We start from the raw sequence: 27,429 nt of genomic DNA on the forward strand, positions 1-27,429 counted from the left end.
CAGGCTGTCTGGTTGAGGCCCATAGCAAAGGGAGCTGTTTTCTCTGGCTGGAGAGCATTTTGTGTGTGTGTGTGTGTGTGTGTGTGAGTCCGCGAGCCCCAGACAGGAAGGAAGAGAGTGGGCCCGGCAGCACAGCTCCAGAATTCCGGTTTTATTTTCTTCTTTTTCCATCAGTGCAGAGGCAGCGTCGCGTCTTAAAGGAACAGTTGTTAATATTTTCTTCATGTCGTTTTCTCACATCTGATTCCCTTCCACTCAACCTGACTCACCAACCAACTGCACATTGTTACCTCTTGAAAAAATAAGAAATAAATTAAAATAAGATGGATTGTTCAAGCTCAACTCAGAGAACATTTTTACTTTGTGACCAAAACTGAAGCTTTGGCTCATTTGAAGCTTCTAATAATAAAATTACTGCTCTCGGTATGAACATAAGGATTTTTAGATTTAAACACACTTTTAGTGCCTTTTTGTGCTTTGTAAAATATAATTGGATAGATTCTGGCAAAGCAAGGGTTGGAAATTACTCGCGAGGATCAGCTGATGACGCAGCTCACAGCTCATGATCTTAATCTCTCTTCTAGGGACAATTAAAGCAGGAAAGTCAACCTCCGTCCAGTAACTGTTGCAGCTCAGAGGACCACAGCAGTAAAAAATAACCTATGACTTCATTAATCTGGTTCAGAAGACACATTTTCATTGACTCAGCACACAAACAGCTCTCACTGTTACGAAACAAGACCCAGAACCTCCTAATTAAGGTTGAGAATGTAAGACATTTATTTAGAGAGAGGAAACAAAAACAATTACTTCAGAGAATAAATGGTTGAGGCACAGAAAGACAGAAAATAAAATAAAATTATATTACATTTTTCAGAAGAAAAGCCAAACTATACAGCAATTAAAAATTTTCTGACCGTCAACACTTCTTGACAGAAAATAAACTAATTCTTTCATTTCTCCAGGATTTTTCCGGCCCCATCTGCAATGCTTAAACCCAAAACTAAGAAAATTAAAATATAAACAAAAGTTTAAAGTTCCCAATAATACATCAAGGCCTCCAATATCTTGTAATTGTTGTTTTGGTTGTTTTCTTTACGACGGTAACCATTATCAGGCAAATGAAAGGCACTGCATTGTCTCTTTAATTGTAGCTACGTTTAATTATTTACTAAGTTGCTATAATGGCTTCATTCTTTCTATGCATGCATGTTGCGACTGAAGTTTGAGCATTTAATCTCAGTCTTCACTTGGCAAATTGAAATGCAAACGTTAAAGAGAATCATAAAGGTTGACTACAGGCAGTCTGCACACATACCCACACATTATATGCGCGTATAGACGGGGACAAGGCCTTTGTCAGCAGAAAACAGTCTGCACACTCAGCACTGCTGTGGAGGAACTTCTCTAATATTCAACTCTTTCACCTCTGATATCTCTGTGTGAAATAACCTGTGTATCAGCAAGAAAGCTCAGAAAGCATTTGTTTGGTTATGCAGCTTGTTTGACTGCATTTGTACGCCGGCATTTTTCTATTTTTTTTGCGCTGCGTTTGCAGCATCAGAAACTCTTTTTCAGAATGTCTTTCTTTTAAATCATCGTCAGTACTGACTTGGCCACCTTCTTCCTTCGTCTCGATTTTGGAGATGCAGTCCAATATCCATCTGGTTCTCCAAACACTCCTTGAGCTTGTCCTCCGTCAGCGTCAGCCGCTGCTCAAGGATCGAAACCGTCTGGGTGGAGAAAGGGGGCGGGGACCAGAGAGGGTACAGATGGACGTTAGAGAGGAGCCGCACAGAATCAGAGTGAGAGAAATGACTTTATAATGGTAATGCAGACACATGTTCAAAACAGAGATTCTGTCTGCTAGATGATCCAGCTGTTTTTTCTTTTTTCTTTTTTTAAATCTGCTGCTTGAGATGGCAATGCAAGATTCTCTGTTGTTGGTATGCAGCTCGTCTTGTTTTGCACACAGACGACACAAGAAAGTCGTTTTCCGATCCAGGGCCGACATGTGTGGGTAGTGAGATCACAGTACAACATACTTTTCCTCTGAGCATCATCCAACACTGACAGCATTTGTTGTGTGTTTGTGCTTCTGTATTTCAGCACAGGGCTATCTGAACCTGTTTATCAGAGGAGTCACCAGGTTCTATTTCTGAGAAGATAGTATTTAGTGAAATGGTCCTGGTTTTAAGTCCTTTCAACATTTTTTTATATTTTTCAGTTTTTAAAAACCATAAAGTGGCAGTATTATGTATTTTCCAGGCATGTAATGCCATTTTGTAGCTCAATTAAATATCTATCTAACCTTCAGTTGTTATAAAAATGCTGTACATACCAAACATGACTTAAAAAAAAATTTGACGTCGCAATTTGATGCCTTGGAATTGGCCCTCTGTCTCTTTAAGAGTAACAGTTCATATGAGAGTCTATGAAAATGGATCGCTCCATCAGGTATTTGCTACTTGCTGCTGTCACTAGTCTGGAGGAGCTGAGTGGGAGAGTCATTGGGTAGGGATGCACCTCACTACAAATTAATACAACCGGATCATGATTTTATGACACGCAGACAAATCTCCAGTTGCTGGAGAGTTGTCTGAGTTGGCCTCATGTCAACTCAGTCTGACTACGGATGGATGCTTTTGTTTAGTTTATGCAAAATTCAGACACTATAGTTTGAATGCTGTGCAATCTAAGAGGATTTGGCATACTTGAGATATAAGAAGAGGTCATTTGACATCAGTTGCCTTGGTGTCATCTCAGATGAGTCAGTCTACTGTTCTCTAAACTCAACAAGACATTTTTGTCCACTGTATTTCAGTAAGCTGTCTTCACCATCAACCTGAGTTGCTGTCATTTGTTTGGCTGAGCTATTTCTGCTAACACCCAAATGAACTGGTGCACCACACAAACTGGCTCGAGTGTAGTTTTAATGAGAAAGTAGTAAAAAGGTGATACAGTTAGCTTAACTCTCTCTAAGAAACAAGTGTCAATTATCCCTTTTCCATTTTTGACCAACAGTAACTTATTTTCTGAGCTAATGTTGGCTTTTGATGGACACAGTGGTAAATTCAACCAGACAAATGAAGATGTTCAGGTTTGGGGCAGCAGAAACATCCAAGAATGTCAGCATGTCTTGACCTGAAAATCTTCAATATGTTATTTCCTGTGCCAGCAAGAGTAATTTAGACATTCCTCATTTCTGGAAAGATGAGTCACTTCCTATGCTATTACCAAGCAGCCGAGCAGGGAGAAACACAACAACAAAAATCTTGTTTCATGATTAAATATTTAGCTACAACGTAGTGAAGTTATCCTCGCCTTTTCACGACAATAACAGCAACGGCTTTACATCAAATCCCATGGTATTAAATTTGCCTAATTTTGTTTCTCTGTTTTTTAGAGGTGGCATACCAGGTTTCCATAACAATTACACTAATTTATAGGTAGGTTTCAGGAAAAAAAATTATGTAGGGGTTTTCCACTAAACCAATTTCAGTAGCAGATGTTAGAGCTGGTTCCCTACTGGTTTCATAAAGTTAGTCAGGAATTGGTTTTGTTTCCACACCTAGAAGACATGAATATATCATTATATGACTTGAGACATGTCGTTCACTGAATGTGTGATCTGGCCTCTGTATTCCAAATTTCCATCAAAAATAGCAGTGCAGAAGAAAAGTTAATCACCATGTTATGTCCTGATTCTATAGCCTCAAATCTGTTTTTATAAATTACATAAAGAATAGTAGGTTAAGATTGGAAATATTTTAATCTCTCTAAACAACAATATTAACTGATGATTTGTGTTTATAATTGTAGCTGGAAATATCAATTAAAGTGCTCCATCAAGCTGGTGCAAGAAGTGCATTGTTTTTTATAAATAAGCTATAGATTATCTGGGTAAAAATGTACAAACCATTTAGTCTCGTTTACTCTTAAATGATTGTGTCGTCTGTGTGCTAAACTCCACAGCGATCTCAAGGAGGAGTTTATAGTGACATTTTCAGTTTCTATATTTAGCTGAAAAACAAATTTTCAAAACACAAACATTACTGAAATTTACAACTGAGTTGCATTAAATAACAAAAACATTGTTGAGATACTGATCGTCTACGGCACAGGCTTATATAGAAATCAATATTTTACATATTGCATCTTTGCATTCCTTTGTAATTGCAATATTGCAAATCACAGCAGTGATATAAAGTTGATACATTATGCAGCCCTAGATGGAATTAACACGTAATAAGGATTCCAGAAAATGTTGTTGAAACCAAAATATGATCAAACAATGCAATATTACCACAACAGAGCAACAGATTCAAATTTGAGTGGGTGAAAGATGTTTTCATTAGGTTTGTTCAAAAAGATAACATCTCCTGTTATTTCACCCTTTTAAAAAAAAAAAAAAAAAAAACTTTCTTTCACTCTGCTTGTCTCCATTTTCAGGATCAATACCAACTTGTTCATCTGCCCGACCTGCAGCAGCTCCCCACTCCCCAACACAGCCAGGGATTGGTGTCTGTGTCTGAGACTCTGCATCTGCACGTGTCCCCGAGGCACCAGCAACAATATACAGCCCTATGGTTTTCATCTGGAGTGGAAACCAAATCTTTATGCTCCTAAAAATAGAGTGAGCTGTTGCCCTCAGCATTACTGCCCTCTGTTAGAAAGTCGCATAACTTTGGGATGACGAAAGTTACAATAGTCTGAAAGTCAGAGTAAAGAAATCTGGTAATGGTGATACATGAGGAGAGAGCAACCCTTTCATCTAGATGTGGCAAGATGAGAACATTACACGTAAAAACAAAGAGATAAAAAAAACAAAACTGAGAAACAAATAGAAAAACTTTGTTTCTGGTCAACCACAGAAAAAGGAAGGCTCTTAATGATGTAAGTAGTTTTGCCCTGGAGCTCAGTGTTGAAGCAATAGAAGTGATCATGTGTCTCACCTTTTTACAAAATGTTAGTTTACTAGCAAACGATGCATGTCTACGTCCAAATAAATAAGTCTAATAGTCCCATCAAAACTTCACTGATGAAAAGAAGAAAAACAATGTTATGCAGGTTCACCAAGGATATAATTACTTGGTAACAAATTTGGGTTCTGTTTTTTTTAAGATGACCAGACTAAATTTCAACTCCTGATGGCTGTTTAATATCAACAACATAGCAACATGGATTCCCCACATGAGTTTGTCAACAAGTCTGCGAGGTGGAAATAGTTTAGAGAAGTTGTTAAGTTGTTAGAAATAACCAAACTTTGAGGCAAGTGGGCAATTTTGCTGATCTAATGAGTCTGTTTTTTCCAAACTAATTCATAAGAGTGAAGTGGTTGCTGCAGATCCAAGTTGGTTGCTCTCATGTGACCTCCTCTGTGCATTTCGCTCACATATTTGTCATCATCCGGGAGACCATATCAGGGTTTCATTTCAAAACATTGCTTGAACATGACTAAATTAGACTGGGACTTCTGCAACTGCATGGCATTTAGAAAAAAACATCATCATAGAAAAATGCCAGATTGTTGAAAACTGTATCTGTATTTGCTGAGTCAGAGAAAGGTTTACAAAGTCAAGTCAAGGATATGGAAGTATCTGAAAGTTACGAGTTAAATTTAACTCTTTGATATTGAGATGTTTTACCACATTGTTATTTTTATCGATTTTCAATTACAGATCACTTCCTCCTTAATTACCTGCTTGATAAATCCTGCAAAGGTCCATTTTAACACAGTTAGGAGTTGAATCTAAGACCTATGTGCATTATTTAAAATGGAATCATGAATTATTAATAACAACTTATACTGACCTTTCTTTAAATCTAAACAACTTAAATATATTTGCAAATCAAATACATTTGATTTGGTGTTTCTCAGCTCTTACATGAGGGTCTGATGCCTTTACACATATATTGATTGACTTATCTTTTACTAAGTATAAAGTAGAAGTGTAACTATTGTACAAGATCTTGTGACATCAAAACATTACAATATTTCTCGTTAAGGTAACTGATTTTTCAAGTAATAGACAGTGATGGGAAGCCCAGTCCAATATTTCTAAGACTGGTTCTCAACAGTGTAGTGAGAAACATTGTTGTGATGAAGTGGTGAAAGCAAAGTGTTGGAAAGAGGAGGAGCTTCTTAAAGAGACAGAAGGCATTTTAAGGCATCAAATTACATAATCAACTAACTTTTAAGCTATGTTTGATACAGCATTTGTTTTTTGTTTTTTTTGAAATGGCACTATGTGACTGGAAAATACATGATATACCTTTAAAAACCAAAAATAAGGTAGTTTCAGAAGTTTGTGAGAAAAAGACAAAGTGGGTAAATTCACCATGAATTGGCTTCTTCCTTTGATAAATAAACACATGTTTAGGGCACAACTAACTTAAATCCAAGACCCACAATGGAAAATCTCCACACACAGAGGACTCACTGTCTAGAAAAAGTAAAGTCACTGGTGAGTGAATTAAATAAAAGACATTTAAGGATTAACCTTGGTGGGTGGCTTGTCCCATGTCAGGAGGTAGCTATTATTATTGAACCATAAAGTGCAAAGTAATAAAAACCTGCAGGAAAAAATCAAATCACAATCAGGACATGCAAAGAGGTATGAGGCCAAAGCAAGAGCACAGCTTCATTACATTAATCTGGTAAACCAGCTTCAACTATTACTATTTAAAATTCTGTTGACAAAAATCTGAAATCTGTTGTGTCCTTGTGGAGCAAGAGTCTAAAATGTCCTCCATCTCTTATTCGTCTTTTTTAGTGATCGCACATCACTAAAAACCACTTATGGATGTAACAAAAAACTATGTGGTGCTTAAAAGAACACAAATTGATAAGAAGCAGAGCTTTTAGGGCTTAAAGTGGTTGCTGTCCTTTTCTGTTTTGTTCGATAATCTATTTTTAGTGCTGCAGGCTCAGGCTTCACACTGTGCCTTGCCTTCACCAGACGCTCACACTGAGAGTGGAGGCTAACTAGACACACCAGCACAGTGAGTCAGTGCAGAAAAAACAAAAAGATTTCTGTGTGAAGTGAGGTGAGTTAGCAATTATGGGACTATTATAAAGGGACAATTACAGAAACCTTAACAGACGCCAGCTTGGAGTGGAGCAAAAAGCAAAAGTATAAATTTATATTTCTGTTTGCTTTTTTTCTTGCTTAGTTTTTTTTAAAGGCAGCTATACTACATGTAATTTAACCAGTGATGCTTCACTTTATATCTTAATATAGATATAGTGGTTGCTAATAAATAAATGTTGCTATAAGTTTAAGAAATGAAATCTTATCTGTCAGAGTTGCTGAACCGTCTCTATGCATAGTTTTCAAGATATTTTTGTTCTTAGGCGAGTTGGTGTCAGGCACAACCACATGTTTGTCATTACAGATCAGCACATCTTCTGCTTACCTGAGTGAGAACATCCAGTTGACCTATGATGTGCTCCAGGGTGCTGGTTAAACTGGAGGGAACTCTTCCATCCGAAACATCAGACAGGCCTTTATCCTGGTGTGCAGGTCGTTGTGAACCATGAGTCTGCTGGGTGGAGGGTGAACTGGCGGCGGCCTCCCTGTGGGCGTGGGAGTGAGTCCCTCGACCATGCCCGTCACTATGGCCGAAACTAAGACTGCGAGCTGTAGTTTGAGTGTTTGGTCTGTGAAGATGCTCTGCTCTTTCGAAGGTCTAGAAAGAAAGCAACAGGAGAGAAGTTGGATAGTAACTAATTGGATTTGATCATGACAGGAAAACAGGGAATTTACCACACAATCAGCTGCTGACAGAAATTGACTGACAGCAAAAATTTGACTTATCAGTCAGTGAATCCACAACAACTAAAAGATGTATTTGTGCTAGCAATGCCAGGTAATTGCTGTAAACATCAAAAATAAGAAACTAAGTTAACCATTCCTATTACTTTTTAGTATAAAAACTAATATAAAACTTCTTCTGATTTAATTTAATTTTTAAAGTAAGTCAGAAGAACAAAATGTGCAACAGACAAATATATAGGAAACTAAGAAGTTTCGTGTAACTGATACATGCAACCAATTAATTCGGATTAAATAATAATAATAAAAAAATATTTTAGTTTTAAATCCTCAGAAAACAGAAAGGCTGAACACATTACAGAGATTTTTTTTTATTCTTTTGAGTTTTCACCTTCTATTGGCCACAAGTATTTTGGAGACAAAATTTTTACAGTGGAAAACTTTTAACCACTGTATAGTTAAATACAGCCGTGTCAAAAAATAAATAATGACAGATTTGCTGACTTTTATTAGGTTCAAAGGTCACCCTGACCCCATGAAGCTTTCTGTGTTACTGTGATATAATATACTTTCCAGTAAAAGGCAGTTTCCATCATTTTTGAATGTGTGGGATTTTCAGAAGCCTTTATTTCTTTATTGGCTTCCCTCTGTCCATGTTGATATTCAAACTCTCTTCACTCTGAACAGTGAAAATGTTTTCCAGCTTTTTTTGCAGCTTTTGGCAGCTGGTTTACTCCAGAAAATCTCAATTAATGTCTTCTCATGTGAAGACATCAGTTTGGGTCAGATGGATGAAAGTCAGTGCTACCAAAAGGATTATTATCCCATCCCACAATAAAACTGATTCCTTATAGTGTTCCAAAAGCTCAGAGTTCAATCATTTTTTCTAAAGGAAAATACCTAAAGCAGGCATATGCCAGCCAGTTAAAATGAACCAGAAAGAGTGGTGAAAAAACCCCAGTCAGAATTGTCCCAACTCCTTTGTTCATGGAGAAATTTTGCATGGCTTCATTGTGTTCTAATGTTTTAACATTAAAGATGTAAAACAATTTAAATACACTGCACTATCACTGAATAGAAAATGGACAGGAATACTATGAAGCAAATGATAGAAAAAGTCATAAAATTATTGGAAAATTACAGATAGAGGCCAAAGTTAGAAGTCGTTGACTCTTGCTTCAGCATATGCACAGACATAGAGTCAGTCTTCCTATGTTGTGATTAAGTCAGTGATGCATGAACACATGAAGGTCAGCGGTCACATTTCTCCATATTTATGTGACTAAAACTATATCTATATGTTCCTTCATATGTCTCTGTTTCCGTAGGTCTCTGTCTGCTGGGGAATCACTCATGCATATTAGCAAGGGAGACAACAATTGCGTTACACATCCCCACACAGCAAGAAACCTATTCTTGCTCAGTGAAACACGGCGTCAAACTGTGCTCCTTCTAAATGAAGCCAGATGAACAGAACCGCCAGCCGTCTTTCAGCTCATCACAAGCAGGAAAAAACACCCAGTGCCAGAGGAAAAGTGGGGAAGCATTTTTCTTGAAATAGCACGTTATCTGTTTCATGTGAGCCGAGTCCTTAAAATTCTCAAAAACAATAAAAATTCAATGTCATATCATTAATATTATTTCAAAACGACAGTCACAGAATCAGCATAGCTGATGAGATCAGACAACAATCTTCATAGCTAATAAAACAAATCTAATACACATAATTCATCACATAATCAAAGAAAGAAGAGGCTATAAAAGTTGCTTTCAAAATCAGTGATGCAATGGAAAGAAACATCAAGTGAGTAATAATAATTTTTCATTGGACTTTTATTTTGTAAAACACATTTCATTAAGATAAATAGTCTAAAATGAAATCCTTAAAAATGCTTCGGTTAGGGAAAACAACAAGACATTTTACTTTTCCTTGAAGGATTAGTTCAAACAATAAAATATGTTGTCAGGAAAATTGTTTCCAGCGACGGGTGATTTAATTTTATTTGAACATATTCAAGCTAGACTCCAATCCAGTTTGATATGTTTAATCAAATTAACTAATATAAGTTCTAGGGGAACTATGTTAGAACAGTTTCTACATACATGCACAGACAAATGAGCAGGCAAACAGTAAATACTCTTCAAATGAATCACTTGAAGTGGAAAAACCAACAAAGGAACATTTCCTGAGACCTAAATTAAACCCTGACACAGTCAGCCAACGCTACCCCATAGAAAACCAGTCATCACAGACATGTTCACGCAGAGTGGATTACTTAACTGTTTGTTCTAAGTGTAAAAACGAAACCTTCGCTGTCTGCAACAGCAGCTGCTTCCACCATCACTTTCTGTCTCGACAGGACTAAATACCACCTGAAGCCAATTTACAAATATAATAGAGTGCTTCTGTTTGCATCCTTCACCTTTATTAACAATCAAACACACAAGTGTGACCTTTATCAAAAAGATACATCGCAGATTTGAAGTGGGACTTTAAGATACCTTGAGCACTTAATATCTAACATGCAGTAGATAACAATCTCAGTGTGTTCACACTGATGACGGATTAGCTTTCGAGCCAACAAACTGTGTGACTTTCAAAGCAGTTCATGCAAACACGACTACATTATAAACCTTTACACTTAAACATTTTCTTTCACCTCTTTAAATTATAATGCTGTTATAATGATATTTTTTCCAGATATGTTTTGAGGGCGAATCACTTTATCTAATGATTTAAATCTGAACCACAGTTTCTGGCTTTTCTTGATAAATTTAATTCAGTAGTAGTATTAGTTTTCAGTTGGAGAACTAATACTGAGTATTGACTAATACTAAGTATAAGTATATATGGTAATACCTATATGCTATAGGAAGTAAGTAAGTACTTCGTATCTGTTTATTAGGAAAGAGTTTTTGAAAAATATTTGGATAAAAAATGCTATTCGTCAACTCCACATTTTTACTTAAATGTGATCACTTTTTCCAAGAAAAAACATAAAAATTTGTTTAATTCTTGAATTAAAAGATACAGAACAGCATCCTGGTCTTGATCCTGAGGAGTCTTTATACTCCAATCCATATTAATATTCTTGGATTTGGTACTATAACCAAATTCTACTGGACATTTTTATCAGCGTTTAAATCAGGTGACCATGGAGACATCTATTGTGTCGGGTTGTCATCTGAAATCATGTTTGTTGAGATATGCTTGTCGTCACTGTCCTGTTTGAAGGTCCAATGGCTCCCGAGCTTCAGCTTCCTCAAAGACACCACCGCATTTCTCCTGACAGTAAATTGACAGTGTGGAGGGCAAGATGCAATAGCATCTCCTCCACCTTCATTGCCCTCCACACGTCTCCAGTGACTAACAGAGTAAAACAGCCCCAGAGCATCACTAAGGCGCCACCAAGCTTCATGTCATTCTTTTCATAGTACGCTCCAATCTGTCTTCTCAAGACCTGCCACTGATCCAAAGGCTCACAAAGTTCCAGAGTTAAATAATAGCACCACAGCACAGAATCCCTCAAAACGATATAAATACACCTCTTGGCGTTATTTACCTAGTTGTGCACAAATTGAAGCTGACATTGTTTTAGGTTTTAGATAATGAGAACAAAAATTACCTAATTTCAAATAGGCAGCTCAAAATTTTGCCTATTTTGAGCTCATTTCAGAATGAGCTGTTTTAAAGGCCTCTTGTCACTTTAAATTGAAATGAGCTGCTGCCAGCAACACTCCCTAACTCAACATTTACATTCAGAAAGGAAAATAACTGCAAACAGATCCCCAATTTACAACCGTACATCTTTGAAAAGCAGAAGTGGAGACTCCTGCACAACCAGCAAGAATGCAGAAAGTGGTTTCTGGATGGTGCATCAACAAAACACTTGTATTTTCCACCAGTCATTGTGCAGCAGTTACAGCTGTAAAAGCAGCTGACCAAATTTGATCGTGTTGGTAGGTAGAAATAAAAAGAATCTAAAAACAAGCTTGTCAAACAAAATGGTTGTTCCTGGGTAGGTTAACATCACTTTGAAAACCCAAGAAATGTGTTGGTGGAAAAAAAATGCTAATTTTTCAACTTTCAAAAACAAATATTCAGTTAATTGATAAAATCAGTTTATTTCCCAGCCGTTTGTTCTTTTCCAATATGTTTATTGCAAACAAATTTGATCATTTTTTTCATATATTTTGATAACACATCTAATATTAAGTAGGAGTTAAAAAAACTGGGTGCAACTGTACATCCATGCTAAAAGTCCAGGGGAATATTTTTATATTCTACTTGAGTTCCAAATAAAGTTTTCTTTTTTTTGTTTAGCAGCTATGGAAAGTGTCAGTTTTCATGTTCTCCTATTAGACGACATTTTCTCTTTTGATAAAACAGGAAAAGCTGGTAGGCGTGTATGTAAGTATAAATGCACTTCATAATATCACCCCTGAATGAAGACAAACATTGTCACCAGCTGCTCAACTCAGTTAATTACAGCTGAGCAAACATTTTATGAAAAACTGTCAGCGAGGCTCTTTCTTCATTTAATGAAGCCGGTTGTGGTTCAGGAACTAACGGTAGTTAAAGATTCAATAAGGGATGGAGTATCTCACATTTCTCTCTTCCTGTTGTTGTTTCCTTTCATCTTTATTATAATTTCTCTTTGACTGTCCATCCTTCAACATGTATAAACCATTACCAGCTCTAGTTCCTGATGGTGACTTGTTCCTGTAATGTCTACCTGCTCACATGCTCCCCCTCTGCCAGCACAAAAGTGTTGCTCCTTCCCTTCACCGGACCATTAGACCATTATTTTACCTCCACTGTCTTCAACAGTCCCTCATGACAACTCCTGCCTCTCTCTTTACCTCCTGCTGTCAAATGCATTCGACTCCTGCTGTCAAAATCATACCACCTGCCTTTTCTGTGCCTGCACCTTGAAGCTACACAGCACAAAAACCTGCACCAAATTGATCAGTATATCTGTAATGTTATACTGCTGCACAATGCTTTCAAGGGAAAGAAATTACCTAACCCTACATAAAATAAGGGTTAAGGGGATGAATTTCCATTCTATCCATTCCAGGTCCTAAAGCTGAACACTGTGGTGGTTCTTATATGTGTGTTGAGCCGTGGAGAGAAGCCTGTTCAGAGAGTACTGCTCGTCTGTCAGCACACGTGAGCGAGAGAAAGACCCAGATGTGGAGCTGGAGACGGAGGGGAAAAAAGGAAGGGAGGGCTGGAGCCAATGTGATCAGAAGAAGCTGATCTGCCTGTCAGCAATGGCTGGCACTCGCACACATCAATGCATGCATGTTCTCATGAAAAAAAGCTGCGGCAAATGAAGATTTGCTGCAGCTGTAGCGAGAAGAGAAAGATGACCAGAATCAGCCAAATGCTTTCTCAGTCTGGAGCTGGACTTTGTTTTGAATCTGGTTTGTTCTTTTCAACAAATGGACTTACGTGTTTCTGGTAAAGTGACCATAAATTACATATAAACCTCCTATGATATGTCAATCAACGTGACAGATGAGCACATAAAGCCCTCTGAATTTCATTTAGAGAGAACAGAAGATGAAATTAGCTTCTTTTGAGAACTTACAGGTCTACTGTGTCATTTGTCAACTCCTGAAAAATCTGGGATTTTATTTATACTATAATGATAACACTGGAGTTGTAGTATAAAAACACCTATGAGTTATTTAATGCAGATGTATTTTATTAAGTTAGAGTATCAACCCAACAAAACATAAATAAAATAAATGAATAACTCATATAAGAAGTTGTAATCAATAAATTATGGTTCCAATGAGGCTCATTTGTCAGATTAAAAATACAATTTGGGAATAACATTTAAGCAGGTGTAAGACATATTTTTCAATATACCCACATTTCTGATTTAAATATTTTTTTTTTTTACTGGACTGGTGTAATATTCAGTATCTCACAAAATTTGACAAATTACTGTATACATAATTATTAAAAGACATCACCCTCATTGCCTAACAATAACTCAGACTAAATTTTTTTTCCCTTAAAACACGAAGGGAACCAGTTCCCTCCTAAAGGCTGAACAGAACTGTGTGATGGTTCATATTCAGGTAGAAAACATAAGACAAAAAACAGGGTTAAGTAAAGATTTTAACTTTTGTGTAAACTTTTTTAACACAAAAGTGGTTATTTCAATGAATAACTATTACAAATCTGATTTTATTGGGAATTGTGCAGGAAGTGTGTCCAAATGTATACATTCTTCTTTACTGTTATAGTAAGTACAGTAAGTGCAATTTCATAGCATTTTTTGTTTGATTTGACTGGTCGAAAGGAAATGTTTCCCTTACTGTACAGTATTTTCATTCTTTATTCAGTTTTTATATATTATACATTTAATCTTTGTGTGGGTCTATTTGCTGTAAATGTCTGTCACATTACTCCTGTTGCACAGAAGTTTCTCCATATGCTTTATTTTGCCACAACAAAGGATATTTATTTTCTATTTACACATCAAAAGATGCACTTCAATCTTACTGTTATGGAAATTTAAATGAAAAAAGTATTTCATTCTACTCTGTGCTATTGGTTTAATGCAACAGAAAAATCAAAAGTGTACATAAGCAGTGTATCTCTGCAACAATGGACATTTTATATGTGCAGGAACCATAATAAATTGGCCAGTTGGCCGTTGTTCTCCGACTTTCCAACTTCCAATTACAGATGAAACGCCACAAACTGATGGAGTAAATGGTTTATGCCTCCATATCAGCATATAAACAAAGAACTCCACAAAAAAATCTGGTTCTTATTTCAGTCAAAACCAAATGAAAACAATCTGAGACCTAACAAGAAGAACCACAGTAAAACACAAGCGTTCACAGGCATGCATGCATGCATTCTCTATTAATATAATGCAGTTGCAGAACAAGATACAAAGTTACTGAAGCACTACAATCACACACTTGCATAAAAAATTTTTTACTGCAAAAGTGTTTTGTGTTAACAGCGGTAAAGTAGATATACTTTGCAAACAGATTCATAAAATGTCCCTATTGTTGCCTTAGTTCCTTCAAAAGATTACTAGAAGCAAGTGATGATAGGTTGGAACAATAAATCATTAACCTCTTGTTTTATCACCACAAATTACAGCCTCTACCGGTGGGGAAAAAGCACAGTTTTAGATTTAAAATCTGAAACTGGTAATAGAACAATTGAAGCTGTTTTACATTAGTTTTTCCTTTACTTTTTCTCTTCTGACAAAGAAAAATTCAAAACAAATAGCAACATCAGGATTTGCTTCTTCAAAGCAGAAGCAAATCCTGCCCTTCCATTAGTGTTGATGCTTTAGATGGATTTAGAAAACAACATTTCACAGATAAAAAAAAAAGGTCAGCTCTTTTACACAAGAACATGGATCCTCAAGAACATGCTTCACACATTGTGTGACTCCACCTTCTCCACATGAGGCAACTGGCCATTTTGTTATCTTTCAGACTCATCAGTAATAATAACTGCCAACTTGAGGAGCTATTAAAATCCATTTGCAACCTTGCTTTCACAGCTCAGCGAGCGAAAAAAAAAGCGCTATATAGAGAAGAACAAAAAGTATCTCAAGGGTTCCACGAAAAATATTAGACAAGAAAAAGTGGTTAAAAGATATTAAGAGCTTCACACTCAGGCTGCCAAAGACCATTTTAGGTCAGTGTACACATAATCCTGATCACAAATCATCTTCATGCCCATTTTATGACACTTTTTCACCAGATCCAGGCAGAAGCAGATAATGCAGCCTTTTTGTTCGTAAAGAACCCCAGACCCCTTCAAAACTTCTCAGCCAACAGGCAGAGGTGGCAAGGAACAAGAGAGAAGACATCACCTGGCATCCAATGGGGTAATTATGTGTCATAAGCTATGATACACATGACATGGTCTCAAAAGCAATTTTTTTTCATGAACAGCATGAGGAAAATTATCTTGTCTTTTGGACACCAGGGAGGTTTTCAGACAAACTGAAGTTTGTGTTCAATTCTTCTTTTTAGGGATAAAGTAAAATTGGCAGTGAACCTGCAGGTTTCAATGAAACTAAGGAGTAAATGCAAATATGTATTCAATTTGACTAAGTTAAACTCAGTTTGTTTATATTGCAACGGTTTACCTTACAGGACAAACATGTTTATTTTAGTCCAACTCCATTTCAATGTTCATGCTGACCTTCATGTTCATGTTGGTCAGATTCAAATTTTAATTGAGTGCCGTTATTATCCTTAATTTTGTTGTTTTTTTTTGTGTGCTCAAGCTCCTACATTAGAGCCCACTGCAATTGCTGGCTGAGGACCGTAGACCGTGTCCTTTCTCCTACCAACACTGTGAATGAGGAGAGAAGCTGTTCTTTGTCTGACCTGGCTGTTGAGGACAGGTGGTTCCGAGTTAAAAGGAAGATGAGCTGTTGAACTGGCTGTCCGAGACTGTGAACTTGCTGCACTTTTACATTGCGATTTGACACCATCGCTGCTTTCAATACATTCGTCAAAGTTGCTCTTCCACACCAAAACCTGTAAAAACACAAATTATTGCATATTGATTAATACACCAGAATAAAATTTTCGAATTTAGTTCAGTATAGTTTCTAATGCTTTTTTCTATGAGCCAAACAGTATGAAATCTCGTTTTAAGAAATCTGAAGAATAAACCTTCACCTGTTCATCAGAACCTCCAGATGAAAAGTAGTCCCCTGCTCTAGAGAAGGCCACACATGTGACTGCACCCTGGATTAGAGAAACCCCACAAGACAAGATAGAAAAGTGAGTTAACATAGAAATAAAATCACAACCTTTTAACACCAGCAACTTTCTTGTATCTAACAAAATACATAAAGATTCTCCAACTGAATATCAAACAATTAATGTATGTATTGATTTAATGAAAAGCTTAAGCAATAAGACATGATTCAAACAAAACATTAGAATCTGAATCAGCTACAACAATGCAACACCTCCACCTACAATGAGCAGGTCTGGGTATTGACAGATATAATTGAGAAATTTTAGTATTGCCAGGCAATAAAACAAGGAACAAAATGTACAATATTAACATTACCATAAAAAATTAAATATGTAAAACATTCAGTAAGGCAGTCATTAATTGGGACAATATTTTTATAGCAGTTTTACAAGATGGAGATCAGATTGAATAAATAAATCTAACATGACAAAATCACCTATAAATTGAAAAATTAGTTTTTCCACATGGGGCCAATTTGGTTTGAATAGCCATTTTTTTTTATTAAAATAAAACCATTTTAAATTAAACCAATAAACCTAATTTAGTTTAATTTTTAAGATATTAATAAATAAATATATGTCTCATTATTGTTGCATTTAGTAAATATTAATACTTTTTTCAATCTTAACTGACCTAAAACATGAGAAGTTTGGACTGATTTAACTTCAGCCAGTGAGGAATAAAAAGCATTTTACAGTATTTCGTGTATGTAACCTTCTGGTTTAAACTGTAATAAACATAACAATAAACTATCTACTTTATTACAGAAAACACAACAGATCCAACATGTTTTTTATTTATGTATGCATTACATCCAGTTCATTCACTATTCTATTAAAAGACCACCTTGAATCCAATTTAAATCCAAGAACTGTTTCAAACACAAATAGACTTTATTCATGAAAAACGAAAACAAACAAAAAGGAAATAATCTCCAGAGTGGGAGTACGTATGTGTGAATGTGGGTGCTTAGAGCTAAGCTATTAATAAAATCAACAAACAATAAAGACTAACATTGGTCCAAGCAAAAAGAAAAAATAAATAAATAAAAAATTGCATTCAAATATCAGGACTTAGGTTTGCTACAGGATACTGAAAGAGAGGTCCTAAAAGAAAAAAAAATCCACATCACTTGATAAACCATTTTGTATTCAAAGAAAAGAAAAAAAGACATGAAAAATGACAAGAACATGGAGGCTGTTGAGAGGGGAAAAAAAGGAGGAGCTGTGTCCCGCATCTGGCACCCAGACAGGTCGGTCTGGCTGAGGATGGTTTCCCAGAAGCACCTGAGAGAAGCAGAGAGCAGCGCTATGGCAACGCGACGGTCTGACAGACAGCATGTTCTGTCTCTGCTCTGACTAATGCGTGCTGCCAGGCTGGCACTTGCCATGGACACACACGCACAACAATGAACCTAAATGGCCCATTTTGTCTTGTGATACAAGAGCAAGTATTACAGCAACAAGACAGAACCCATATGGTCCCATCTAAAACGAAATGATGCACATAACAATTACAAACTCTTCATGTTCCAAAGCAGCTGGAATAAACACAAACAATAAAACCAAAACCTTATAGTTTCTATTACTCTAAAAATCAAATAAACATTTATATTTTTATCGAATTAAAAAAAAATTTACATAGTCATTTTCCAGAAGTTTGTTTTTACTGAGTTCTATAGGCTCCAGGTTAATCATAGACTGAAAACCAGACATAAATGCTGAGTAACACAACCGTCAGCACAGTGTGTTGCATATTGTAATTTGTTCCACACACTGTTTCAATGAACCCATGTCTTTACAGTAGATCTAGTATTTCAAGTTTCATAAAAATTATTAATTTTCTCTTAGAAATGTCAATTTTAAAGAATAATTGTATATTTTTACAACCTCCCAGTTTCCAATAAATAGATGCACATAAATCCTACAAATCTGAGTCATGAATACATTATGACACCATTAGTAGAAGTACATCAGATTTTTTGCAATGTAAGTGGATATAAGAAAATAATAATTATTTTCACCTCAGCATGACCAACTACGTCATAAAACAGAAGTCCTGCTTAAAGTACACAAACTCATATTTAAAGCTGAGTTAAGTATAACTTTATGAAATTATGTTAGTGCTTTTCAGCTCAGAGATTTGACCTCTTTCTCCCAGATTATGTAAATTCAACTCCTTTTTAAACTAAGCTTTAACATGGTTATTGATGGTAGGTATCTACCTACTGATAAAATCCATCTTTTGAAGCCAACCCTAAAATGAAACCTCTTCTATAGCAGCATTAAGCTTACAAAAATATATTTATTCTTATTCCATTTAGAAACAATAATAAAAAGCTTTAAGGCCAGAATTAGGCCTTGAGAATTAAGAGAATATCTGGCATCCTACAGTGCTGTTTACAGTGTTGCATTCTGGGCCTTGTAGTTATTTTTTTCAAAGCATAATGGCACTAGAAATCCTTACACAGAACTACATCACAAAAGAAGTAAATTAAATGTCCACTTTAGCCAAAACATGTCTAAAATGTCTCAAAATATAATTGCCAATGACTTCACAAGGAAATAAAACAATCATTATAAAATGTTATTTAGGTTTATATTAAAGCAGACACAAAAAACAGACCTTCAGTAGCTCACTTAATCTCCAGCCAGGTAGAATCCCCCAGAGCCTGGGTAAGCAGCACTTTGATCGGGTCCAACGGCAAATCACTTACATGTTTTCATATGAAGCACACGCCAACATGAATGCAAAGCCAAACACATGCAACCAGATACAAACACACCAACCTAAACACCCACGCAGAACAGATGGGGGTCTCCCATCTCTCGATCTGCAGCAGGAGAGACAATTAGCGCTCTGAGTGGTCCCAGCACCAACAGATTGGTGGTGTCACCACAGAGCTAAATAAAACAACAGAAACTGAGACAAAGTACAGGAGATGACAAATCTGGAGGTGGGAAGAGAGAACAAAAAAAAGCTTCTTCATCCCAACAAAAGATGAACCTTGGCAAGTGACAGTAGAGAAACACAGGTGAAAATGGAAAAAAAAAAAGGCCGAATGAAAGACGGGCAAAGTGTGTGAGGGGATAGATAAACAGATGGACCACATGTGGTACTGGCAAGCCACTGATTTCCACAACCAGCCAGCAAGCCAGTCCATCAGCTGTTCAAACAAACAGACACAGTCAGCGTGCCGCCTGGCCAGCTACTCCAAGCAGCCAAAATGTGAGTGCATCAGATGAGGGACAGAAAGACGCAGAAGGTCCAAAAGGAAAACTAGGATCATTACGAAGGTGGAAAAGAGAGAAAGAGAGTTGTCCCAGTTGAAAACTCAACACAACAAAACCAGGGAAGGAGAAGGAAGAGACAGGATCTGGAGAAACGGGGGCAGAAACAGTTCTGTTTCCTTCCAACAACCATGAGATGACTCATTCTGAGTGGGCTGCCTGCTTGCCAGGCAAGTACTAAAATACAACAAATACAAAAAAGGCTTCATACGCACACACTCAAATGCATACAGACCTAAGCAGAGATAAACATGCGTATTGGACATGTCAAACACACGCAACGGTTCGGACCAGCATAGCCCTCCCTGCGTTTCTTTTCAAAAACTCTGGAGGAATAAAAAAAGCAAAAGAGAGAAACTCAACCTATCCTGAAGGTACACTAAACAACTAAGCCTACAGGATAGCAGTGGAGAGTGTGTGTGCTTCTGTGTGTGTGTGGACGTGTACCTGATGTCCATGTAGTGTATACAATAGCTTTCCTTCAACCAGGTCCAGTATTTTCATTGTGGAGTCGCTGGATGCAGTGATTAGGAAATTACCACCAGGATGGAAAGACAAACCGTTAACGGCACCACTGTGGACTGGAAAAGACAAAACACACAGACCTTATAGCAGGAAATGCACATTTACAAATGTTCTTTTATATTAAATACTTCCTAAAGCATGTGCTCATCTTCCTGAAATTATAGAATTTCTATAATAAAAACAACATGATGGTAATCGCCTCTAAAATATTATCAGGCTTCAGTCTGTGTAGTTAAATCATTGTGCAAATTTAAGGACCTTCTCAAACTTACAGAAAACACAAGCCATCAAAGACAAACTTCCACTGTTTAAAGAGGTTTGCATATTCCTACTTTTATTTCCTTCTATCTTTCCAACCAACCAACCAACCAACCAACCAACCAACCAACCCAACCAACCAACCAACCAACCAACCAACCAACCAACCAACCAACAACCAACCAAACCAACCAACCAACCAACCAACCAACCACCAACCAACCAACCAACCACCAACCAACCAACCAACCAACCAACCACTCAGGAGGGTTGCCCAAAAGTTATTTGTTCAAATTAAGAATGAAGGGTAAACCTTTAAGAAGAAATGTTCATGCTGTGTGCAAAATAGTCTTACTGACAATTTTTTAAGAGCATAATAAAAAGAAAAATTTATTGCATTTTCTCAAATAATCCAGCAGAAAAATTTTCAGTAACTATCTATTATTATTTTGAGGGTCTGGATGACTAGAGGGAAGGAAGTGGCTACTTATTTGCAGTTTTAATATTTGAAAATTGAAAAATCTGAACACAGATGGCAAAAATGACTAAATAAGTGGAGTGCAACAAGATTTCTGAAAGTACAAAATACTGAGATAAACTCAAAACCTCTATCTCAATGAGAATAATTTAAAAGCTTTGGGTCCCCCTGCTGGATGAATATTGCTAAGACTTAGAAACTTCTAGCTGGAAAAAAACGAAGCTGGTGCTGAGATTAAATGGCTGCAAAGTGAGAATGAAAGAGAGAGACTGTATCCTTAAGAAAAGGTTCATTTAAGGACAGAAAACAAGACTTACAATTCAATAACTAATTGTATAGATAACTAAAGAAGGAGCTCAATAAATCAAAAAGAAAGTGTCTAAGCACTTTTACTGGGTCTCAAGTATTCAAGGGTGGCTGTGGTTCCTAATCCCCATTAAAAAAAAAGCTTTCATAAATATTAGGACTTTTTAAAACTGTTCATAAAGTTAGAAACATGTCACAGCTGAATGCAAACTGTTATTTCACTGAAACTAAAGATGGGTTCTAAGGCTGTTTTTACCTGGATAATGCTGAAGCATTTTGTGGGTTCTGATGTCCCAAATCTTAACAGAGGTATCAGTACTTGCTGCAGCAATGCATGTCCCACTGGGATGAAAGTCTACATAGCTTGCATAGCTTCAAAGACAGAGGAAAACAGACATTAAAGTGTCAGTTCAAAACACACAGTGCAAGACAATGTCTTGGTTACTACTTTTAGTTTCTTCTTAAAAGTAAGAAATATGTTCATCAACATTTTGCTCAAAGCTTCACACATTCATCATTCTAATTTAAAGCCCTTACCCAGCATGCTCAGTGAAAGTATGAATGCATTCTCTACTTTTCTTGTCCCATAGTTTTATGGTTTTATCATCACTACATGATACAATCAAACCATCATCTGGAGAAAACCTGAAAGAAAAAAATCACTTAAGAAATGTCCTTCAATGACTAGTTGGACGATTAAGAAAAAAGGTAAAAATAAACTCATTACACTTTTTGCAGGGAAAATTATATTTAACTCGAACTATTGTATATGGGTGTGTCATACTTAGCACAGCGGACCCAGTTCATGTGTTGGCAGAAAGAGAAGAGGAACTTCTGCCTGTGGACTGTCCACAGTTTGATGGTCTTGTCATCAGAGGATGTCAACATAGTTTGTCCATCACTGGAGAAGTTAACACAGCGCACAGTCGCTGTGTGAGCCCTGAATACTGTTGAATCTGCCTTCCTGCACACACACATCACTCAAATGTAAAGCAGTCAGGTGGGGTCAGGGCTGTGTGTTCACAGCAGAAGATTCGCAATTACTAGAATTGCATCTTTATTAAATTGTTTTAGTTAATCTGCAGCATTGTCCTTTGTGGCAGTTTCAGGATGAACTTAATTAAAAGAGGAGTAGCAGAATACAGAAAGTGATGTTTCAAAACATCTTACATGTTGGGCACCCAAAGGCGTACAGTTTTGTCTCTAGAGGTGGAGGCTACCAGGTGACCAGACGGAGAAAACTGAACACAAGTGACAGCTTCTTTGTGGCCATCAAAGCGATACGCTCGCATCAGAGGCTTCATGTTCCAGATCATCACACAAGAGTCCACAGAGCCTGTTGCTGGAGGAGGGGGAAGCACACTTCAGTGAATTGTTCAAGAGCACAGTGAACAGGACAGACATAAAAATGATCTGAAATATGAACAAGGCAGTTACCAATCTGTTTCATGTTGCAGTTGAAGTCCACACTGGTCACAGTATGCCGATGACCCTTAAAATGTCTCTCAAGGGTTGGATCCGACTATGTGGAGAGAGAAACACAGAAATCTATTAAGTGACAATAAATTACCAAAATGAATTCTGACACTAGAATGATTTATAAACATACACTGATAAGAAAAGGACATCAAGTTTGAAATCATAAGAAACTAATTCTAAACAGATCACAAAAACCAATGGATAGAGTAATTTGATAAACAGCTAATAAGTAAAAGTGATAAAAGTGCTAATATCAAAACCGCACAGAAACATTTGAAACTTTAATTTATGAGGACTTAAACTAACAGTTAGAACATGGACCTTTTCAAAGTAAAATAAAGAACAGAAAGAGAAGAGCTATTAGTCATTATATAATCTAGATATGTTACAAATGTTATAGTTTTATGCATTTCCCAGGAAAGGCAAATAATAATTGTCATTCATGAATTTCAAAAAGTGTATAGTGATTCCTGCAATCACTAATGTGCATGATTAAGCAATACACTAAGAAAAACAAAACCCTGGGAAGAACCAGTGGAGGAACATGCTTCATCAAACACAGAACCATTTGACCGGACATGCTGGCATCTAGCAACAAGAAAACCTTAAACACATCAAACAATACCTGGACACAAAGAAAATATACAAGCTAAAATAGAAATCTCAAACAGAACGTGGGCATGATGACTGAGGATATGGTGTGATTAAAAATAAAAATAAAATATGTCAATGATATGCATGAACCTTGGCTGTTGTGTCTGTCCTCCTTAACATGTCACTCTAAAACAGCCCTTTCCTTAAAAAAAAAAAAAAAAAAAAAAAAAAAGCAAAGCAAGATATTCATTTTGTAAGCGGATATTATGAGTGTGGAGGTAAATGTAATTAAGTGAAAATTCTCAAGTGAGCAATTACTTTATTACCATGTCATATAAAGTAGTTAATTTATTAATCCTCTTGAGTTTAATAAGTGAAATTGTCTTCATGGTCAGTTAGGTGAACTTGATGTTAAGACACAAACCACTGTGTGGCGTTGTTTCACTCTGATCTTCCGGTTCCAAAACTTTATTTTAGAAAGAGAGAGAAAAACGATATACTAAAATTTGAATGTTTGTCAAAATGATTTGAGGTTATTTGTATGTTTAAATCATTTATTTACCAACCAATCATAAATCATTATTTATATATACCTCCAAATTAAACACTTAATTTTCAAATATAAATCCTGAACTTAATCTGTCAGGTGAAAATATCTCATTTATGAAATCACAACCAAGCATTGTTTGTCAATTTAGCAATGACTTTAAGAACACTTTTACTGAAATACAAAATATTATCTGTCTAATCCAGACAAAGATAACGTCTCCATTCTGTTCCAAAGACTTTAATTCAGATCTAAAGAGTCGCTGCCTGAGCCTGACAGTCCTAACTCAGGGCAAAATTCCACAGTCGAACGGAGGCAGCCCGGGTTACCAAGGAGACGTATCGCTAGCTTCCAGGTTAGCCGAACAGCCAGAGCCACCGCTAACCGTTAGGCTAGCCGTTACTCGATAAGTGAAGAGAGGAATCGGAGAGCCGCATGTTCTGCTTAAAGCGGAAAGTTGTAAAATGGCAGAGCTTCACATTATAGGACAAATCATTGGGGCCAGCGGTTTCCCGCAAAATAGTCTATTTTGCAAATGGGGAGTTCATACGGGAGGAGCATGGCGTCTTCTCTCCGGGCTAAAGGAGGGACAAACTCAGGTGGACATTCCTCAAACCGGAGACATGGCCTACTGGAGCCACCCGATTGATTTGCACTACGCGACCAAAGGTCTCCAAGGCTGGCCCAAGATCTATCTGCAGGTATGGCACCAGGACTCGTTCGGCCGCTGCCAGCTGTACGGGTACGGATACTGCCACGTTCCGTCCAGCCCCGGACATCACCGGATAAGCTGCGTGACCTGGAGGCCCCTCGGCTCCTGGCGAGAGCAGCTGGCCCAAATGTTTGTCGGGGGAGGTCCCCAACTCCGGAACCCCGACCTGATATACAGCGGAGCGGACAGATACAGACTGCACACCGAAACAATGGGGACTGTGGAGCTGGAGCTGGGAATTATTATGAGACACTTTGACAAATATGGCGTCGAGAACTGAGACTCTTAACCAAACTTCTGAACATTTGTCAAACAGTGTATGTTGTTGAGGCAAGAGTCATATCAAACAAACCCTAAAAAGAAGTTTGTACACTTTTTTTTTACATTAATCCTCTTCACGTTTTTACACATGTGATAAACTATTGTTGATAAAGATGGTTTCATACTGATATCTTGTCCATGGACTTACTTTTAAACAGTATATTTCTCTATTGATCTCTTGTTTACTTCCCACTTTCTACACTCACATTTTCAAGTGATATTTCATAACTTATTCTTGAAATATTATATTACTGAGCATCCTGCACTAACAATCTCTTGGGGAGAGGCACCCGTTAACTCCAACATAAATTCTCACAAGGTAAATACTTTTTTTTAATGTTGACTGATTATGTTAAAAGAAGTTTATAAAAAGGGATGATAATACCTATTCTCCAGTTCCAAAGCTTTATTTGGAACTGGAGTTCCAGAATAACTCCAGTTAATTGTTGATGTATTCAGCAATTATAAGATTATATAAACATTTACTAATCTGAGGTGAAGAACAGATTAACCAATAGAAACACATAAGTGGCAAGTAGCAACTGATGATGTGTTTTCAAAAAGGGATGGGCCAGGTGTAACATTTTTCCCTGTATAATTATCCGGAGTAAAGAAAAGCAGCTATACAAGAAGAGAAAAAGAATAATAAATCCCTCTGTTGCTAAAATGTTATATACACACAACACTGATTATTGCAGTTGGAATCAGGAACACTTCTATGTGTATCTAAAAGCTGCAAATGTTTCATCAGTCTTAAAAGGCCTTAAAGTATGCAATATATATTTTACCCAAACATATAACTTTACAATTTAACGTTAAGTCCTGGAATTTTAATTTCTCATCCAAGATTCAGTCAGATTTTGAAAAGATACTGTGGATACACAGATCTACCAGCTACTACATTTGGACTATTTTAGAGACATTGATCCAGATAGTAAAAACAGAGCAAATATACAAATAAACATAGTAACCAAAAGGTAATAGATGCAAACATTACATTGCAGAGAGGCTGCTATCAAATACAAACTATTGTCCAGTTTCCTCAAAGAATATCAGCTCAAAGAATATTTTGTGCAATTTTGTATATTATTAGAGTCAAAGTCTTCATATTTTTCTTCAAGCAACTGAACATGAATAAAGAAAATTAGCTGAGTAAATCATGGACAGTGGGAACATTATAGGAAGCACTTATTTGACTTTCACCTGCCCATTTTGGAAGCTTAAGCTTCTAAATGCATCCTGAAAGGCCATCCAGGGTTGTTTGATGTTGGATTTGCTGTGATTACACCACAGGTTAGCTGCATACTCAGAAGGGCAATACGGTCTAAACGTGGACATTTGACATCATCTGAGCATTTGTAAAATATACCAATCAACATATTAACTTGTATGCACAACTTGGAAACATCTTGTGCACATTATTCTTAACTCATAAATAATTTCTTATGACATGTCCAAACTAATTTCCTTGGGTCACCACATCATGACAGTTTCAGTTTGTGATCCATCTTAATTGCAGCAATCATAACACTTTTCAGAGTTTAACATGATGTCATAACAGGCCACAATAATAAGCAGACAAGTGTTGCAACTCAACATTTGATATCAGTCTTATCAAATCATATAGTCTTAAAAGCAATAAGTCCTGCCAGATTTAGGCCTCTGCTCCTACACACCTAATTCAAATGGTCCAACTCTATAGTATTTTAAGACCTGCTAATGAACCATCATTTGAGGTGTTTGAACCAGGAAAAGAACTAAACATGCAGGGTACTTGAAAACTTACTTTGAACACCACTGATAAATGTTTTATTTGTGTTTTGAGTTACGTTGAAAAACATTGCAATAGTTTCCAGTCTAAATTGTATCTCAACTGCACAAGTTAGTGCAACATTGATATAGACTTAAATGCCTGTAAGTTGTGCTAACTTAAAACGCATAGTTTTAAGTGATTCAGTTTTGTTGGAGGAGTGACATTCGTATGAATATTTTTAAGATACTGTGTGACACATTCACACCTACTGTAGGACAAAACAATCTGACAATTTAAAACTAATGCTTAATTAAATATGATACAGTAAAGTGTGCTCAACAAGATGTTGGCTTTTATTTACACAACCTTTCACTCCACCCGAAAAACTGTATTACACTACAAATATGAAACTCATTTCACCTCCGTTGCTCTAGTGTAAAGTGCAAATCAGCCACACTTACCAGTGCAGAAGTCATTTTTGATTTTGTTGAAGGCACACACTGGATAAGACTTGTTGCTGTTGCTTAAATGACTAAAGCTTAACTCAACTTTAATTATTTGCTTGAGATAATCAAGTCTCCCACCGTTAGCTCTTCGGTTTGCTAACATTAGCTGAAA

The 27,429-nt window shown here is 36.7% G+C and overlaps 2 protein-coding genes across 2 annotated transcripts; one reads left to right on the plus strand and one right to left on the minus strand.

Annotated features, from left to right (window-relative positions):
* Positions 1 to 769: 769 nt before the first annotated feature.
* Positions 770 to 27,429, minus strand: poc1a (POC1 centriolar protein A). Its single transcript, XM_055027013.1, has 11 exons — positions 27,273 to 27,429; positions 22,843 to 22,927; positions 22,576 to 22,747; positions 22,190 to 22,369; positions 21,943 to 22,050; positions 21,662 to 21,777; positions 20,286 to 20,419; positions 16,464 to 16,532; positions 16,167 to 16,319; positions 7,420 to 7,692; positions 770 to 1,733 (listed from the first exon to the last, which is right to left on the minus strand). Exons 1-11 carry the CDS (start codon positions 27,285 to 27,287, stop codon positions 1,602 to 1,604), a joined length of 1,437 nt encoding a protein of 478 aa, XP_054882988.1. The 5' UTR covers positions 27,288 to 27,429; the 3' UTR covers positions 770 to 1,601.
* Positions 24,380 to 25,186, plus strand: b9d2 (B9 domain containing 2). The gene has a single exon (XM_055027020.1). It carries the CDS (start codon positions 24,490 to 24,492, stop codon positions 25,015 to 25,017), a length of 528 nt encoding a protein of 175 aa, XP_054882995.1. The 5' UTR covers positions 24,380 to 24,489; the 3' UTR covers positions 25,018 to 25,186.

The sequence above is a fragment of the Poeciliopsis prolifica genome, unplaced genomic scaffold (assembly GCF_027474105.1).
Source record: "Poeciliopsis prolifica strain line A6 unplaced genomic scaffold, Auburn_PproV2 SCAFFOLD003, whole genome shotgun sequence".
In the NCBI taxonomy this organism is placed as follows: Eukaryota; Metazoa; Chordata; class Actinopteri; order Cyprinodontiformes; family Poeciliidae; genus Poeciliopsis; species Poeciliopsis prolifica.